We start from the raw sequence: 18696 nt of genomic DNA on the forward strand, positions 1-18696 counted from the left end.
TGTCATAGACCTTTAAAATGCACGTGAAATGTTCCAAATGAATTTTGCAGTCATGATCTGATCTATATTTTCCAAGGACCGCATATCTGCTGCTGAATTGGCAAGGAAAAAAAATAATCTTCCACCGTTCATCAATTTACTATATTTCTAATAAATAAAAATCGAACTATGGAAATTCAAGCGTTAAAGAATCACATGTTCATGATAGTTAACCTCATCTTCTCTCGGTAGAGGGTTCTCCACCTCCCTTAGCAGCCTATCAAGTTAATAAATTAAATTACAAACGAACAATAATGAATCAAGGAACAAAGTTGTGTTCAGCATCAATCAAGCCGTCATATAATCCCACAAATTTAACTCAAAAGAAACAAGCTTTGGCTAAGACAAAATCAACACTTGTACAAGAGTCTCTAACCTTGTTTCATTTTTTCAGAAGACCACTACCCATCATCACATGAAGAAGATTCTCTCCTTCATCATTCCTACATTTTTCCAAAAGACGACCAATAAGTGCTTTATAAGATACAGAATCAGGGAGGCAGCCATTCTCTGTCATTCTTGAAACCAAAGTCATAGCTTCTTCAACTAAACCATGTCTGCAAAGGCTCATGATGATAATGTTATATGCGAAGGCATCAAGGCAGAAGCCACTGATCAACAGATATTCAAAAATCTCTCGAGCATCATTTAGTCTACCACCTTTACACAAACCATGAATAAGTATAGTGTATGTGCGCAAATCAGGCTGGACTCCTTGAGCAACCATTTGTTGAAATAATGCAATGCCCTCATCAAGATGTTGGCCTTTACAAAACGCATCTAACAAAATATTATAGGTGACTACACCAGGGGCATGGCCACTATCACGCATATCATAAACAAGATCTCGCACACATGACATTTTTCCTGATTTGCACATGCCATCAATAAGACAGTTGTACGTCCATGCATCAGGATGAACGTTTTTACTACGCATTTCTTTAAACAGAGCCATAGCTTCATCGACCATCTTGATCTTACATAATCCATCAATCAGTGCATTAAAACTAACCACATCGGGTTTCAATCCAATTCGGACCATCTTATCAAATACTTCTTTTGACTCATTAGCATCGTTCATCAAAAAATACCCAACCATTAAAGAACTGTAAGTTACAACAGTAGGTCTCTCACCACATTTCATCATCCTGGCAAGCACTACTTCAGCTTCTATGATCTTTCGTTCTTTACAGAACACATTAATCAATATATTAAATGTACAAATATTAGGTTTGATGCCTTTCAGAACCATATCATGGAGAAACCGATTTGCTTCTTGCCATTGTCCCTTGCTACAGTGACCATGGATTAGAGAGTTATAAGTGACAATATCTGGTAAAATTCCTTGATCAATCACTTTTAAATACCATTCATAGGCCTCAACAACATGTCCACCTTTGCAAAGACTGTCAATGATTGTGGTGTAGATGACTACATTAGGCTTAAATAACTGGCTCTCCATCTTTTCGACCAATTTAATGGCAGACCTTAATTTGCCAAGTTTACACAGCCCGTTAACCAAAGTTCCATAACTAACTTCATTTAATTGAAATCCCTTGGCCATGAGGTCATCATAAAAGTCCAATGCTTCTCCAACCTGGTTCCTAATGCACAGTCCTTTTATCAGCGTAGTGACAGTTACAATACTCGGTTGAAGACCCATCTTGTGAATACTCCCAAATATTGAGAAAGCAGAATACAGCTGACCCAAATGGCAGTAACAATTGATCAAGATGCTCAGTGTAAATAAATCGGGTGTGAATCCCCTGAACTCAGCTTGTGCACACAATGATATGGCAGTGCGATGATGTCCAGCCTTGGCAAGTGATCCTAAAATCTTATTAATTTGGCGGATGGAAGGTGGGGGATGCAGATGGAGCAAGCGATTGAATGAAGCTACGCTCTCGGGAATGTTATTTGCATTTGGGGTTTGGGAATGAGCAAAGAAATTGAGGTTGAAGGAATAAGGGAAAGCTGGGAGGATAAAAGATGAAGAAGGTGGAAGAAAGCGAGCAATTCTGGGGAGGGCATACCTTGAAGCCGAATACATGTTCACCTTGAAGCCGTCTTAGAACGGCCACCGCTAGCCCCGTTGAGAGCGCAGGCACCCACCCTATGACTTCGTCAGCGAAAAGCTAGTTGAATGAAGAGCAGAGAGTTGAATAGACATTAACGGGCACATTGTCTCCGGGTCTTGACATAACAACCGGTATTTGCTCAACACAAAAAAAAAGACATAGGTTAAACTAACTAGTTCAATAATCGATTAAAAAATTAATTAAATAATTATTTGTAATAAATAGGTATTATTTTTTAAAAAATAATCTTGTTAATCATATGTATTAACTAAAGCTACCATCTGATAAAATCTTTAACATATACTCCTCTCGTCCTTAATATAAAACCTATTTAACTAATTTGATTAACTTAATGAAGTTAGGTAAATTAGTTAATTATAAAAAATATGACATGTTTTTCCTAAATAACCATACATCTTTTTTAATATCCTCTCTCTTTCTTTATATTGATTATAATTGAGGGAGTATCCATAGGAGGTAATTTAGGAAAAATTAATAAATTTGAGAAATAGGTTTTATATTTAAACCAAAACACAACTCAATAAATAGGTTCTATATTAAGGATCGGAGGAATACATGTGTAACTATTATAAGAACTAACTTATAAAAAAAAATACAAAAGACAAAGTAGATTGGGGTCTTATATCTATGACCAAATTAAAAATCAAAATAACTCTTATATTAAGGGATGGTGGAGGTAGAACTACTTCCAGTTCTTAATACAAGGTCTAGTTGACTAATTTGAGAAAATTAAAGAAGTTAATTAAATTAGTTATTTATAGTAAATAAATATTGTGTTTCCTAAAATATTTTTACTAATCATGTATATTTGAATTACATATTAATAGTAACTCATTAACATATGTAACTATTATATGAATTAGTTGAGGACAAAATAGATAAATATTGTAAAAAAAAAAGTGGATTAGAATCTTATATTTAAAATCAAATTAAAACTCAAAGTAACTTTTATATTAAAAATCGAAGTTAATATTATATAAACCAGGAAAAGTATATGTGAAAATATGTGCACAGGACTTTTTCTTTTTGAAAGCCTTGGTAAGTCTACAAGGGCAAAAATTGAAAAAAAAAAAAAAAAAAAAAAAAAAAAAAGAGAGAAGAGAGTTATAAATAGAAGCCGAAGTTCGATTTACGCCCTCTAATGTTTGAATGGATGAAACAAATCATATAATAGGAAAATCAATAAAAAAGAATACGGTTCGAAAATTGTATTTGCCACAAAGACCTGAATTCAAGTACTTATGCTTTTTTTGCTTGAAATCATTCGGGGTACGAGTACTTTTTATGCATAAAAACATGGTAGATCTGTTTGACCAACAAAAAATTTCAAATAGGAACTTTTCACTGATTTTTCCTAAAATTTATCTTCTTTTTATTTTTTTGTAAATTATATGCTTTATTTTAGTGCATAATAGAATAAAGAAAAAGAGGCGTTAAAAGATTGATAAATCTTTTGTTTTTCAAATGTGACGAATGAAAAAGACGAAGCAAGAAAATTCACTCTAATCTTTTCATACCACTAGAAACCTACAAACGAGAGACAAATCAAAAGAGAAAACTCATAGGAGATTGACAAAAAATAGACAAATCAAAAGGTGGCAAAAAAGTAGGATGAAGAGAAGAAAGTATAGTAATAAGTGTACACCTGCTTATCATATGACCCCATTTACAATCACATTATCCTTTGTTCTTCTTTCTCCAAATGTATTTTCTACTTTCACAATCTGACTTCATTTTTCTCCTATTATGATTAAAAAAGAGTCTACCTTTAAAAAAAAAATCAAAAATTCTATGGAGAACAAAATGATCTATCAAAGTCATCCGTGTAAGAAGGAATAATGAAGTGTCTCAATCTCCTTTCTTGCTTCCTCATGTAATTGTCACATAGAAATTCCTTGGAGAACTTATCTTCCACCTCCCCATTCACATCATGCACAAACACAAGAGTCTCTCCATTGTCCCTTGTCCTAGCCACGAGGCCAGCTGTCCTGGGCATCATCATGGTACCCTGTAGGTGCATCCACCATTATCAAATCCCACTGTGTCTCATAAACTTCACTTGGAAACCCTGGCAGTGCAAGTTGGCATTTGGACTCTCTTGGACCCCAAACTTCTCTACACTCTCTTCCTCTTCCAACCTCCATTAGCTTATCTGCTTCATTCACATTGCTCTCATAGCTCACAAGGTAGGACTCTAACATGGGGAACCTACAATGGCAAATTCAAATTTTTTGTCACATGAGATATCAAATGCAAGTAAATGAGAGGGAAAATCTCAAATTAAGTATAATTGTGCTAATATATATGGCAAAAAGCACATATGCACATAATATCTTGAAGTTTTAAGCAATGGATGTATGTTTTTCTTAGTACAGGTCTAAACCAATGATACATTTCATGTGACTAATTAAGGGGTGTTTGGATTAGCTTTTTAGAAATTATTCTATAGAGTTCAAAATAAGTATGTGAGAGAAGTTTTGTCTCAACTTATATAAAAAAACTTTTTTTAAAAAAAAAATGTTTTTGAAGGTAACCAAGCACCCTATAAGAAGAGTTAGATACAATGATAAATCATATTTGATAGATAAAACTTGCTATACATAGACTACATGATTAGGAGGATCAAAATAATTTCAAAATCCTAACAGATCTCCTTATATACATATCTCTATTAGAAAATATTTCTAAATCCTAACAAATCATTAGATCTCCCCCAGTCCCTGGCTTCTACCAAATCCTTCAAAAGTCCTCCATATTTTTAGGAGGGGGAGGTTATTAAATCAAGTAGGACTCGACCTCTGCCACCATAGTTGAGAGAACTCCACATGAGGCTGTCATGGCCTAAGCCAATGACTAAGAAATTGCATGGAGATCTCTTCTCCAAAACTCTTGCTGTCACTGATATCTCTTTCAGCGTGTGTTGTGGGGTTATGGTTGTGGTTGAGTAATGGATCAGAGCTTGAGCTAGAGAAGCTGGGATCTTGTTGCAAACAAGTGGACAATCTCTTGTCTCAGTACTCTTCTCTTTCTCACCATTTGAAGAATCCATGGCTACTGCTGTATGTGAAGAACTTGGATTAGACAGGTCTTGGTTTGAAGAAGAGAAGTTTGATCTCAGCAAAAAGATGAGCAAAACAGAAACCAGAAGCCCCAGAATGAGGAGCTTCAAGTTCAGGGTTTGATTAGCTTTGGGCCTCATAGTTACGTCGGAAATTGCAGAAGAATCAACAATTGTGGTTTTACTTGGTGTGATGTTTGGAGGGAGAAGTAGAAGAAGAAGGTGAGAATTTCAAGAGGAAGAGAGGTGAATGAATGAAGGTATGGAGAGAGTGATTAGTGTTTGATGCTTGAAGAAGAAGGGAATATTCGATGAGGACAAAAGAGCTGAAAGAATTCTAAATGAATCAAAAACATTACAGTGCTTGTTGGTGGATCTGCTAAGTTTGGTGAGATCTCTTTTCTCAAGGGCACAATAACTGGAGTCCTGGCAAAGCCTATAAAACAACCACCTTTTCATCTAAACCTTCGTCTTACTTGTTCCCTCCTTTTTATGTGACAGTGACCATATATACATTTCCTTAATTCAGCATCGTATTACTTAAGACCAAAAATGGAGTGGGAGAGCAATTCATATGCTTCATGAGTTCTTGCTAATTTAACAATATAATAATAATAATAATAAATAATATATATTATTATTATTATTATTACTACTACTACTACATGGGGTTTGTGCTAAATGAGTCCAAATCCTGAGTGAGGTAGGTTTCTTTATTCATTGTTTTTTATTGATAATGTTAGAGTAATGTCCTTGTGGTTATTATTGAAAATAATCAAGTTCTAGATAACAAGGAAAATAGTTGGGAGCATATGAATTTTCACCTTTTTTTTCCTCTCTAATTTTGAAGAGAATGACTTAACATGGATTCAGTCGAGATTTTTTGTTTCTTTTGAGGATTTTTTTTTTTTGTCATTTTCCATTGATTCCCGCAAGAAAAGAAGTATCTTCACTGCACGTCTTTTGTTTTGCCCCCCTTTACCTCTCCACATTATTACAGCCTTTTCTTAATACAAGGAAAACATTTAATCAACGATCAAGTAACAAACTAGGATGTTTCGTGCAATGCATAATAGAGCATCGCAATTTCATTAAGTATTACTCTTTTTGAGAAAAAACAAGGTTTATCATATTTTGAAAGAATAAATAAATAATAGAATTCCTTTATAATTTTACAGAAAATGATCTGCATACTGGACATTGAATACAAGTAAATCATTCTCACGAAAAAATCGCTATACAATTTTGACCTTTAGCCTAGAGAAAAATAAAGTTATGAAATGCATTACAAATTCACAATATTGCCAGCTTTTTCTCTGACAGGTTGCTGAGAGAGCCATTGCATTTCGATTAAAGATGATAAGCTTAATGCACTTTGCATTTCGAATAAGTGTAATCTGGTTCAGCAAAATCAACTTCACCTGTACAAGTTAAATATTGAGTAACCGATCATTGTCAGCAGAAAATGACCTCACCATCTAGAAACAAAACAATTTTCTGGTGAGTAAATTTAAAAAACTATCAAATCTTGTACAGTCGGACTCCCATTTGCCATCGATTTCAATTGCTCTCCACGCCATCCACCTTCAAAATAACTACGGTTTGGTGGTTAGAACTGAGACAGAAACCATAATCATTGATGTTCCGAGAACCCTTGATAAGGCTCCATGATTCCTGAAATTATTTCTCAGCATCAACGTTTGTCAAAATTCCAGAAGAAAGATGCAGGCATCCACATCCCAAGTTGAAGCATCATAGCCATCCTATTGAAAGTCTCGCTAGCGATTTCCCACATGGTGAAGTAGGGATTCAGTTTGGCCAGTGTCATTGCAGCATTTACTGATCTTGACCTTATCTGACCGTGCCTTGCGGACAGCTTGTAGGATTTGCCTTTCATGCTCCTTAAGCATTTCATCGAGATTTTCACCTCCAGGGACTAGAGGCCCTGAATAGTACATTTGACCATTTTTTGGGGCAAAGGCCTGCATCACAAAAAGAAGATCAAGGTATTACATCTGTTTTTCTGGGTTAAAAAATCAAGGTATTAGTAGGTAGCTCCATAATCATATTGATTATAAACCATCAGTCAGTCACAGCATAATCATCTTTCATTCCTCTTTTTTTACCTGGTGGTTCAGTAATTAATAGAGACAAAATTTTAAATGGGGATTAAAAAAAAAAAGGATCAATTGCACAAATACATGTATTTTCTCTACCTTGGAAGACTCCTTTGCGCAAGGATGCATTTCCTTCTTGTGCATAGACTTGAGCAATTGGTTGGATTCGTCATCAACAAGATGGTCATATCGTGTGCCAAAGCAATCATCAGGCCACTGTGAACTAGCATCTCCACTCATATCAAGCTTTAAACCACCTCCATTGGCAACTGAATTAGAAAACCTCGACAATTGAGCAGCATTCCTGTTCATGTAGGATCTTTGTTTTCTTAATTCTGCAGGATTTCCTGAATTATACACACGGCCAGGGCCAGCAATAGACTCTTCCTTGTTTAAATTCATATTACGTGAAGATCCATACACACTTGGATGCATTGACTGACCAGAATGAGAGAAGGCATTGAGTGCTCGTGTCTTTGAAGGTTCAATAGGGAAGCCAGAACCACCATCCTCATCAGGATTGAACTTCTCGCTAATACATTTAGGGTTAGCTTGTCCTTGTCTTTTCTGAAGGAAAGGGGAGGACAAGACATGGAACAATGCGTATTAGACAATTCTCATAAAGTTCTTATGAACAGGAGATCCACAAACTTTTTAATCTATGAAGTGAGGTACCTCAATTGATGACCGTAACTCAGCCTTAGCATCAGGTGCTGGAACAGCTTTAGAATCTTTGGAAACCTTGCTAGAGAATTCCTCTGCATTTCCTTTATTATTTGCAGCTCTTCGTCTGTATTCAAACGAACAAATGGGTAACAAAAGTAACATGCATGGAGAAAGAAAAGGTATAGAAAGTTGAGCGTCTTTCAATTGCAAATCATGCCCATACCATTAAGCTAAAAGAAGGAGAAAAAACTTTGATCTCAATTACAAAGATTAATTAGAGGATTTGAAAGTTGATATCTCAAAGAGAAGGGCAAGTAAAAAAGCCACTTTATCATTATTCAGAAGCAAGTTCATATAATATTATAGAACAATGGTATCAAAAGAGTGCTAGCTCACCAGATAATTTTTTTCATTAAAAATAAATATCAAAAAATGTAGCAGCAGCATTTTCTGTTTTTACAATTATTGACTATGCTAATATCAGATGTGACCAAATTATTAGAATTTCCAATGGAATACCTTCTGGCTTCTTCTTGTCGAAACTTGACATCAAACTCCTTGCTTGGTGGATATCTTGGCAAAGTAGAAGGATCACATGGAAGAGGCTTTGTGGTAAAGAACTACACAAAGAGAACTGTTAGTTAGAAAGGAAAAATAAAGTTCAAAAGGCATATACTAACAATGCCATGAGATTGCACCGTGAAAAATATAATGGTAGAATAGGAGTATAGGACAGACTAATCCCACTCCATTCGAACTTGTGCTTCAACTTAAGTAGAACTTATAGCTACCTCGCTCGTGTGAAGTGCTAAAGAAGCAGTTCCTCGATCGTCAGGTTCAATAGCAAGGAGGACTTCCAAAAGGCTTAATGCTGATGGAGGAAAATCCTTAAATGTCTCAGCAACAACACGTTTGTAGGGATGTTGAGGTTTGAAAATTGTTGCATGTGGTAGCTTTGACTTCTTCCAGTATTCTTCAGATGGTGATCCACAGAGTTTAAAGATTTTGTGAAGTTGCTCCACCTAGAAAATAGATAGCAAGACCTTATCTTGTTGCCCAGTTAAGTCCTAAAAAGTTCCACATGTTCAAAGACTAGAGTGGACCCCCATGTATTTGCACAGAGTTTGAGATATGTTGCACTATTCACAGCTTGTAAACAGTATGGCTTTTCACAACTTTGATAGATATATTGATATTGATTAATATCAATGACAGAGTTGAAGTCTGCATAACAATGGCCTTTAATTATTACAGGATATTTCAATTAATGGAGACAATCTGAAATTAAGTATTTGGCAAAAGATTAACTAGCAAACTTTTGGGCTTATACAGTTTCCAATAGAGGAGCAGCTAAACGTGTAAGAGCATTTTCAATCGTTATGATGGTTGCAGATTAAACAAGCAGATGCAATAATATGCTCATGGATTTTAGGCTAGAAACGTGACAATTTTCTTAAGAATAATTCCATTCTACTTCCATGGATGATTCATCTTCCAACACTCATGTAAGGATGCTAAGAAGAAAGAAGAGAAATTTGTCTACTTCAGACTTGATTCTGCTCAGAAAAATGGATGGTTAGGTTTCAGTATGTCCAATAAAATATAGAATGTAAGAAGGCACTACCTCTGTTCGTCCAGGCATTATAGGCTTTCCAGCAAACAACTCCGCAAGAATGCAACCAGCACTCCACAAGTCCACTGCAACTCCATAATTTGTGGCTCCCAGTAGGAGTTCAGGTGGTCGGTACCACAAGGTTACCACACGACTTGTCAAAACCTGAGCCTTAGAAGGCTCAAAGAAAGTTGCTAGCCCAAAATCACCAATCTTTAGATTGCCATTCTTGTCAATCAGAAGATTTGAGCCCTTGATGTCTCGATGTAGAACACCATGACTGTGGCAATGCTCAATACCACGAAGCAACTGTTGCATATAACATTTGATCTGCAGTATCACAGAAAATATGAGCCCCTTGTGCAAACTGAAGAAATAAAAGACATGAATGAGGAAAATTCTGTTGTAGAAACTTAAATTTCTACAATACTAATATGTTTGGCCTATAATATTTAGTTTAAGAGAAAATATTTATAGAAACGTGAGTTTAGCTCAAGATTCTATTTCTAGCTTGATAGTTTTTGGCTTGTATCAGACAATTCTGCTGTAATCATGCAGTGACTTCCAAAATCTTACAAGACTCGTAATGACCATAATTAAGCATTAAGCAAATTTATATTAAAAAACTCACATTAAATTAAATTAAATATATCTAAAAAGACGCTAATAAAATTGATTTGACCAAAAGGTTGGTGTTAGATTTAGAGCAACAAAAAACAAAAACAGGTTTTTGTCTGAACAATGGATGGACACAATCAGAAGGAAAAATCAACTACCTGCCCTTCAGTGAACTTGATGCCAGGTGTTGCTGCAAGCCCCGCAAGATCATGCTCCATATATTCGAAAACAAGATACAAGCTACCGGAGACCCGTGAAGTAATGATGCCGTCAAGTTTCATGACATTTGGATGATCAAGCCTTCGCAGTACAATGATTTCTCTTGCCATAAAACGAACACTTTCTGGATCCATATTAGCAAATCGAACCTTCTTCAACGCAACAATTTTGTTTGTTTCTAGATCACGAGCTCGGTAAACACTGCTGTAAGTTCCTTGCCCAATCTGCAGAATGACGGGAAACTTTATTTTCCTATTTTAAGAAAAACATAGGATAAATTCTCCTTGAATAAAAGACAAAAGAATCGGCCAAGGAAGAACTATAAATAGACATCAAAGCTGCACTCGAGCCAAATGGTTATTCTTAAGAACCTCGAGAGGGTTAAAACCTTATCAACTGAAACAAAAATAATATTTCATGCTTCAAGTACGGAAGAAAACAAGTTTCTCCCCAGCAATAAACGCTTCCGAGCATACAACAACTTAACAAATTATTTGAAAAGAAAAAAGTACTTTGCAACATTCTTCTAAATTTTAAATGGTGACCGCCATAAGTTACATTATAGCTAAAACATGGTTCGCTGAATCTCTTCAATCAAGAGGCATGTCTTTGAACACTATGATCATCAGGCAGAGGATGCTTCCACATCTGAGAGCCAATAATAAGATTTCAAATACAAATCATAGGCTTAAAGGATTGCTAATCTATTTATCTATCAAAGAAATCAATAAATAAATAATCATATTAACAATAAATGTACCAAGTGACCCAACATACCTTCTCCAACTTCTCATATGAGTCTGCTCTGCGAGGTATCCAACCATTAATGGCTTCCCCTGCAACTGCAGTAAGCCAAGAAGGCCAGCCAGCAAGAACTTGAGCTCCTCTTTCCCCTTTAGGTACGGTAACTATCCTAGCCATCTTAGGTTGTCCTTGTCCTCCATTTCCAATTCCCATGTTTGAGGCCATATGAACCAGCTGTTTTGCCGGCTTTGCGGTAGTTTCTGGTTCTCCGCTCTTCTCCCCCTCATCTGATGACACGGAAGCGGACCCTGAAGTTCCATCCCGAGACGGATTAGATATCAACCGTGTAGTCGCATCATTACCACTACCATCAGCCTCTATTGCGACCTTCTCTCCCAAAGTCAAATGTTTTGAGATTCTATTTGCCTTCGTATCCTTGTCTCTGGCCAGGTTCTCAGCAACGTAATCATTTGAAGATTTCGGTTTCGAGCACATACAACCCATAACACAAGTTTAGAGGCCACAAAATTTCTCAAATACACTCCAATCAATCAATATTGTCACTTTCACACAAACAAATATTAACGTTCTATGCTAGAATTGATGCCTTGGTCCGCCTCAGCATGCTATATCTCCGAGTTATGACCAATAAAATGAACTAGACCCAATGCTTCTCTGTTGCTTCAGTGGAACGAGAGCCAGATCCCCAAATCACGAATACGCATATCCTGAGAAATTCGTAGGAATTCTGACGGTTGACTCCAATGGAGAATAAAATCAAGGAAAAAGTGTGCCCCAAATCAAAATTCCTTACGTCAGCGAGAATCCAAATCACGAGCACCCACTTTGGAAGAAGATGGTTTAAAGGTGAACACTACTACAGCCGTGTCAGTTGTGAGCAGTTGCGAAACCAAACCACAATTGGTAAATGTGGATCATGGAAATCTCGCCTTCATAATTACGAACGCTCTAAAATGGTTGCCCTCCAATGTTTTTCTGCAACAAACGTGTCAATGCCACCAACGAAGCAGGCGCCCCAACTAAGCGAAACAACTATCTCAACCAGAAAGACAAGAATTGCACTTTTTACCTTTCTGGATTTGGAATGTGAGCTGTAAAGCAAAAGAAAGGATAAGGAAGTAGAGATCCTACGGAGAAAATATTCCAGAATTAGGAAGAGAAAGAGAGAGAATAAGAAGTTTTCGGATCTGGGTCACGCGGAAAAACCGAATAGCCTATGAATTAGGAATTATCTGTTAAGAAACGGTTCAGACATGTTAATGCAATATGATAGGGAGATTGACCCAATTATGCTTCGTTGGAGTAACGGAAGAAGAAAGTAAGTGAACTGAGCAGAACTGCGAGGAAGAAGAAGAAGAAGAAGAGAGAGAAGAAGAAGAAGAAGAGAGAAAGAGCATAGCGTTGTAATGGAACGAGTTCTGGAGAGAATGGCGAGGAGTAACGGACGAAGAGGACATGGAGGCTTACGGGCGTGAGTTGAACTGAAGAAGGAAGGAATGAAAACGAAAAGGAAACCGAAACCGAAACCGAAAACGGAAACAGTGAGCCTTTTGAGTGAAGACAATAGAAATAGATCGGATGAACTGGGAATTTATTTTTCTTGGGCATTTGAACGAGAAGGATTCATTAACTGGAAGAAATGAACGGTGGAGATTCAACCACGTGTAAGCGTGTGGAGCCCACATAAATTCCATCCAAAAAAACCTACTAATTACTTAATATAAGATCTTATTTAATTTTTATTTTAATTTTAAATATAAGATTCAAATTCACTTTATCTCTCATATTTATATTTTTTCCTAAAGTAATCCTTCTAATAATAGTAATTTTAGCCAATACACTTGATTAGTAAGGATATTTTAGGAAAGACAACACATATTTATTACAAATAACTAATCCAACGTCTTTTCTTAATCTCCTCAAATTAGTCAACTAGCTCTTATAATTATGACCGGAAGTAGTATATTTTGATTGCTTTATTTTAAATGCAGTAAAGTTACTTTTGAACAGTTAATCCAAACACTACTTTCATTGCTTCATCCTATTAAAACCTCGCCCAGGTCTGATGAACAATTTTTTAAACTGGTTCGATTAAGAATTTCAAATAAGTTGATTAGATTATATTTTATATTTTTTAATTAGAGTCTAAAATAACATTGTTTTGAGTTAAAAAATAACAATCTATAATATTTACATTTTGGTATCTCTATTTCATTGAATTATATGTAATTTGTTGATCTACTCCCTTAATTGGTTTATTAACCAATTCAGTATTGTATGCATTATTGATATTTTATTTGTTGCTTTAAATAATATTTTTTTAAGAAAAAAATGTCAAAAAATATCTTTTAAATTTTTACAAAAATATGTTGATATTTGTTTTTCAAACGTAGTTAATTGTTATTAAAGTATAATGCACAAAACTAGTTTAGAATTTTAAAATTTAAGAGATATATTTTTTTATATTTTTTTCTTTTCTTTATCACCAATCTTTGTTTCTGCATTAAAAAAATCAGCAAATTTTTCTAGATAAAAATCAGCAAAACTGTTACATTTGAAATGCCACGGAAACGAGAATGACATGAAAAAGGATATTAATGTTAGAAACAAAAACCAAATAAAATAAAGGCACTGCCAAATTTCAAAAGATTAATCTTTGAAAATCTTTCATAAAAATGGCAAGGATTATGAAGTTATCTTAAATCAATTAGGTAAAATAATAATGAGCTGAAATCTATTCCAATCATTCTCTTTTAAGTCTAGTCTAATCTATCTAATTCTAATTAAAAGCATGTAAAAGTAAAATTAAAAGGAAAAAATAAATAAAAGTAAAAAAAGATTAATTTACAAAGACAAATGTATCCTATAGTTGCAGGTATTACGACAAATTTGGTTGGTGCTTTTTATTATTTTTTAAAAGCGAGATAATGAATGTTGCAAGTAAAAATTTTCAAAATTCATGGATGTATTTTAAATTAGAAACAATTTTGTCATTATTTCTCAAAGGAGGAAAGCGAAATTTGAACCAAACTTTTTAAATCTTGTCTATACAAACAAAATGGCAAATTTTGCATTTTAGTCTTTAGAAATTACCTGGATGAAAGCAATTTTGAAATTTGGATTCTTAAAGATTAAGAAAAAGATTTATTCTTCCAGTAAAAAAAAATTATTCTGGAAATTTTATTTTATTTTGAGAAACGGTATGTGGAAAAGGTTTCTTTTGCATTTTTTTTAAGAACAGATTTGAAAGAATGATTTTAACAAAAAGAAAGAAAAACCTCATTTATTTTGTGCATATATTAAAATGAACTAATCTAGCAAAACTGGAAGAGGCATAGAGTGGTTGGATTGAATTTAGTTAGTGCTTATTTAGAATGGTAGTACTATTTCTCAAAAATAGTTTTTAGATAATAATCTGTGCCTTTATAGAATATAAAGCAAGTGTATGAAAAAAAAATTATTTAAAATTATATCAATAAGTACTTTTGTAGTGTCCAATTATGATCCCAAACAATACTTAAGTCTTAACTTCTTTGAAATTTCTTTTTTGAAGTTTATAAACAATTACTTATTTGCTTTTTAAGTTTATAGAAGTCTAAATATTTTTTAAAACAATTACTAGTATAATGTTGTTAATATAAAAAGACAAAAATATCTGTTAAATCTCATTTTATTTTACAATTTTTTGAAAATAAGTTTGTAAGTATACAATAAACATCAAAGGTAACTTCATTCCTCTACTTACCTTTGATCAAGCAACATGCCAACACATAGCCACTATCTACCTAGGCACCTATGCATGTGAAGTATTCACATATTTACAATCTCAAAATAAAAATTTAAAAAATGGAAAAATAACAAAAAAAATTAACATCTTAGCTCTCCCGCAGAAAATGTAATATCAAAATCATTATATCACCTTTAGTTTGCGATTTTTTTTTATTACCCACAGTTTCATTCTTGGAATTGGTTAAAAACTTAGAATTTTATGCCACTCATAAAAGCTAAACTTATACAAGATCGGATTTGGTTAAAAGAAAATAATAAATTAATTTTATATATTGATAAAAATATAATGACTTTCATCCCAGACATATTCCCATGAAAAAAAAAATAATATCCCAGATATATTCCCATGAAAAAAAATAATATAGGGATGAAAAGAAGTATTTGCTAAACTAATAAATATCTAATAATTTAGTTTTATTTTATATAATATTACACTACGAAATGAATTTTTAAAATTAAAAACATTAAATTATTAAACAGTTAATGTGCATGAGTGCATCTACACCTTGGAGTATTGTCCTGAGTGCATCCAGTACCTGTAGCCGAAAATTTTTTATGATGCATCCAATACCTTGAAATATTTTTTTTAAGTGCGTCTAGCTTTTTAAAGTATTTTTTTGTGCATCTAGTACATTAAAATATTTTTTTTACGTATATCCAGCACCCTAAAATATTTTTTGATCCATCCACACCATAAAATACTTTAAAGTGCTAGATGTACCTAAAAAAACACTTTGAGGTTCTCTCATTCCATGGAAAGTACTTTTTGTATCCTAGACCAACTACCTTCCACGAGTGAAGGGGAGGTTGTAAAAGGGGATTAGGGTCTTTGACTTTGGCACCTGTATTGAGTTTCAGTATTGAATAAAAAAAACACTTCGAAGTGCTAGATACATCTTAACTTATTATTAAATTCTTAAATTGTTTACTGTAAGACCCTCAACCTTAAAAACAACATTACTCATCATAAAATCACTACTACGGTAGAAAAGGAAATCTATTAAAAGAACTACCATAGTAGGAAGAAATTTGCATAATTTTGAATTAACATGTAAACGCGGTTCCAACTCAAAGACCGTTGCCTGCAACTGAAATCATTCATTCATATATACTGGGCCTCCGAACCTTCGGCCCGGGTAACACATACATCAAAATCAGCCCATCTAAATAGTTTTCAACCATATAATCCAGAGTTCATCAAACACTAGCAATGGCCTCCGGCCAACCAAAATAAGGAGATACATTCTCTCCAATTTACAACAAGGCCGGGTAATCAAATATATCAAAAAGCAGTCCTAAATGTGGCAATATATACTAGTCATACATATACAAATGCTAGAGGCCTAAAGCTAACCAAGCTCAAGCCTCTGCGTCTCTTCCCGAAGGCGCACGCCCGGAACCTTCACCTGAAAACATTGTAAACCACGGGATGAGACAAAGTCCCAGTAACCAACCTTTCCAATACTAGGTACTATTAAATAGGTGCTCGTGAGGTGTCAAGTGGGGCAGTTCGCAAATAATATATAATGATAGCCACAACAATTCATGCAAGTGCAATGATGCAATCCCATCAACCAAATCCCTCACTTTGGGGGATTTTTAGGAGCCGAAGCCGGCCTATCCCTCACTATGGGGGACGTAAGGAGCCATAAAAGGCTTATCCCTCACTCTAGGGGACGTAGGGAGCCAGAAAGCCTATCCCTCACTATGGGGGACGTACTAAGCCAACCATCATGCATTAATGGAGGCCTTACCACGTGGTAGTAACAGACAAACTCTCACCAAATTCCCAATCAATGCATCATGCTCAAATCATAATCAAAGAGTAATAATCATTTCACAATTAACCTCATTCAGTGGCATATCTTTCACAATTCCAAAATTCATTCATCATTAGTCAAAACCCCACAAGACGGTTTTCTGTTTTATACACAACATACAGTTTGAACATAATCACTACTTAGAGCACAAAACATAAATCTACTCACAATACCACAAAAGCAAGTACTAAGGATTGGAAAGTGGTTACCTCTCGCCTGAGCAAGGAATAACAAACCGACAATGTGGCCCCGTGCACCACCAAGACTCACAACCAGTCTACACAAGCACACAAACACACAACCATCATATATTAGCTTTCAGACTAATAATGTGGCCAAAAACAACACTTGGGGACACAAAATTCCTATCTCCCATCAAAACTCTACCCAACTCAAAGGGTATAACTATCAAAACAACACTCCAAAGTCCTCAAAGTCTATTAAAACATCAAGTCTCCTTCCAAGCATCAATTAGAGTTCAAACCTCAAGGACCCACTATGGAATTCTACACCCAAACATCCCATTTGAGCAATTAAGGTTCCAACAACAATTCTAAACCGATTAAACATCCAATTTAACCCTCCTTAACATAACCCAATTCACAAAACTCAAAATCAACCTCTACATTATCATCCTCAATCACAAACCTCCCATTTCCATAAACCCTAGCTCTAAAATTTCAAGATTCTTTAAATCCAAGGAAACTACACCGATTAAATACTTAAACTAACCCAATGCAATCAATTAAACCCAAAACAATCGGTCAAAAACCTCAATTCCAACACAGCCTAGAAAATCCTAGGGTTTCACCATAAATCCTTATAAATTCCAATCAAAAAGATAGATTAGAGGTTAAAATCACTTACTTGAGGTAATGGATCCTTAGAAATGCCCCCTCCAAGCCAAAAGTTCGAAACCCTAGCAGAGCCTCTCTCTCTACCTCCGATTTTCTAATTTTCTGCACGCTAAACTCCTCCCGCGAATATATAGATTCGCGACCTTTCGCCACGGCAAACTCCATCTTCGCCGTGGTGAACTAATCCCGAGAGGGATTACTCGCCTGAAAACCCGACTTCGCCGTAGCGAACCCCAATCTTCACCGCGGTGAAAGCTTCCCGAGAGGAAACTGTCGCTCGCCCAGCGAACATTCGCCGCGGCATACCCCTACCTTCGCCGCGGCGAAACCTTCCCGAAAGGGAAGCCTCGCTCACTAGAGTAACTTCGCCGCGGCCAAACCTTCCCGAGAAGACACTCTCCTCTGAAACTCCCGGTGCGCCGCGGCGAACATACCCTGAGAGGGGTACGTTCACCTATTCCTCCAACAAACCTCAAATTCAACCCAAACACCCAGATCAAGATTAAATCACTAATCTATTCTCAAAATTAACCAAAAGAGGCTATTAAGAACTCGATAAAACTCAGGATGTTACATTTACTATGATCATAAAACCAATTTAATATATATAATGCATAATCATATAGAAGAGAGAGGAAGATTATTAAAAAAATGATTATAGTGTTTTAGAAAAAACATATTATATTTTTTACAATTAACTAATTTATTTAAGGTATTTAATCTAACCAAATTAGTTAACATAAATGACTGTTGGCAAAAAAAAAAAGTTAACATAAATGACAAATTTTGTATTTTAGAAATTACGTCCAACAAAGTAAGTTTGAAATTTGAATTCTTAAATATTGAGAAACAGATTTTAATAAAATTTTATTTTATTTTATTTTGAGAATCAATGTGCAAGACAAAGATTTTTTTCCGGCATTTCTTAAATATAGAAAGATAAACTTAAAAAAAACCAAACTGATTTGAAGGAATGAAAATAACAAGAGGAATGAAACTTTTTTCCTTCAAATTTTTGCCTAAAACACTTTGCAAAA

General features: G+C 34.9%; 2 protein-coding genes and 1 pseudogene across 7 annotated transcripts; all 3 read right to left on the minus strand.

The window, feature by feature from the left end:
- Positions 1 to 2: 2 nt before the first annotated feature.
- Positions 3 to 2135, minus strand: LOC114760008 (pentatricopeptide repeat-containing protein At1g62670, mitochondrial). 6 transcript variants are annotated; one of them, XM_028949248.1, is made up of 3 exons: positions 416 to 2135; positions 214 to 256; positions 3 to 89 (listed from the first exon to the last, which is right to left on the minus strand). In XM_028949248.1, the coding sequence occupies exon 1, from the start codon at positions 2087 to 2089 to the stop codon at positions 422 to 424; it is 1668 nt and encodes a 555-aa protein (XP_028805081.1). In that variant the 5' UTR covers positions 2090 to 2135; the 3' UTR covers positions 3 to 89; positions 214 to 256; positions 416 to 421. The 6 variants fall into 6 exon arrangements, 4 of the variants coding, with proteins under 4 accessions (XP_028805081.1, XP_028805080.1, XP_028805082.1 ...); XR_003742003.1 differs by having other exon boundaries at positions 9 to 89; positions 196 to 256; XR_003742004.1 differs by having other exon boundaries at positions 9 to 92; positions 196 to 256.
- Positions 2136 to 3922: 1787 nt separating this feature from the next.
- On the minus strand, positions 3923 to 5337 carry LOC114760001 (glucuronoxylan 4-O-methyltransferase 1-like; annotated as a pseudogene).
- Positions 5338 to 6343: 1006 nt separating this feature from the next.
- Positions 6344 to 12705, minus strand: LOC114760009 (probable serine/threonine-protein kinase At1g09600). The gene is made up of 8 exons (XM_028949250.1): positions 11206 to 12705; positions 10368 to 10652; positions 9604 to 9921; positions 8771 to 9001; positions 8499 to 8599; positions 7989 to 8103; positions 7413 to 7880; positions 6344 to 7178 (listed from the first exon to the last, which is right to left on the minus strand). The coding sequence occupies exons 1-8, from the start codon at positions 11674 to 11676 to the stop codon at positions 6975 to 6977; spliced, it is 2193 nt and encodes a 730-aa protein (XP_028805083.1). The 5' UTR covers positions 11677 to 12705; the 3' UTR covers positions 6344 to 6974.
- Positions 12706 to 18696: the final 5991 nt, after the last annotated feature.

The sequence above is a fragment of the Neltuma alba genome, unplaced genomic scaffold, assembly GCF_004799145.2.
Source record: "Neltuma alba isolate B1F8T4 unplaced genomic scaffold, ASM479914v2 tig00010926_pilon, whole genome shotgun sequence".
Taxonomy (NCBI): Eukaryota; Viridiplantae; Streptophyta; class Magnoliopsida; order Fabales; family Fabaceae; genus Neltuma; species Neltuma alba.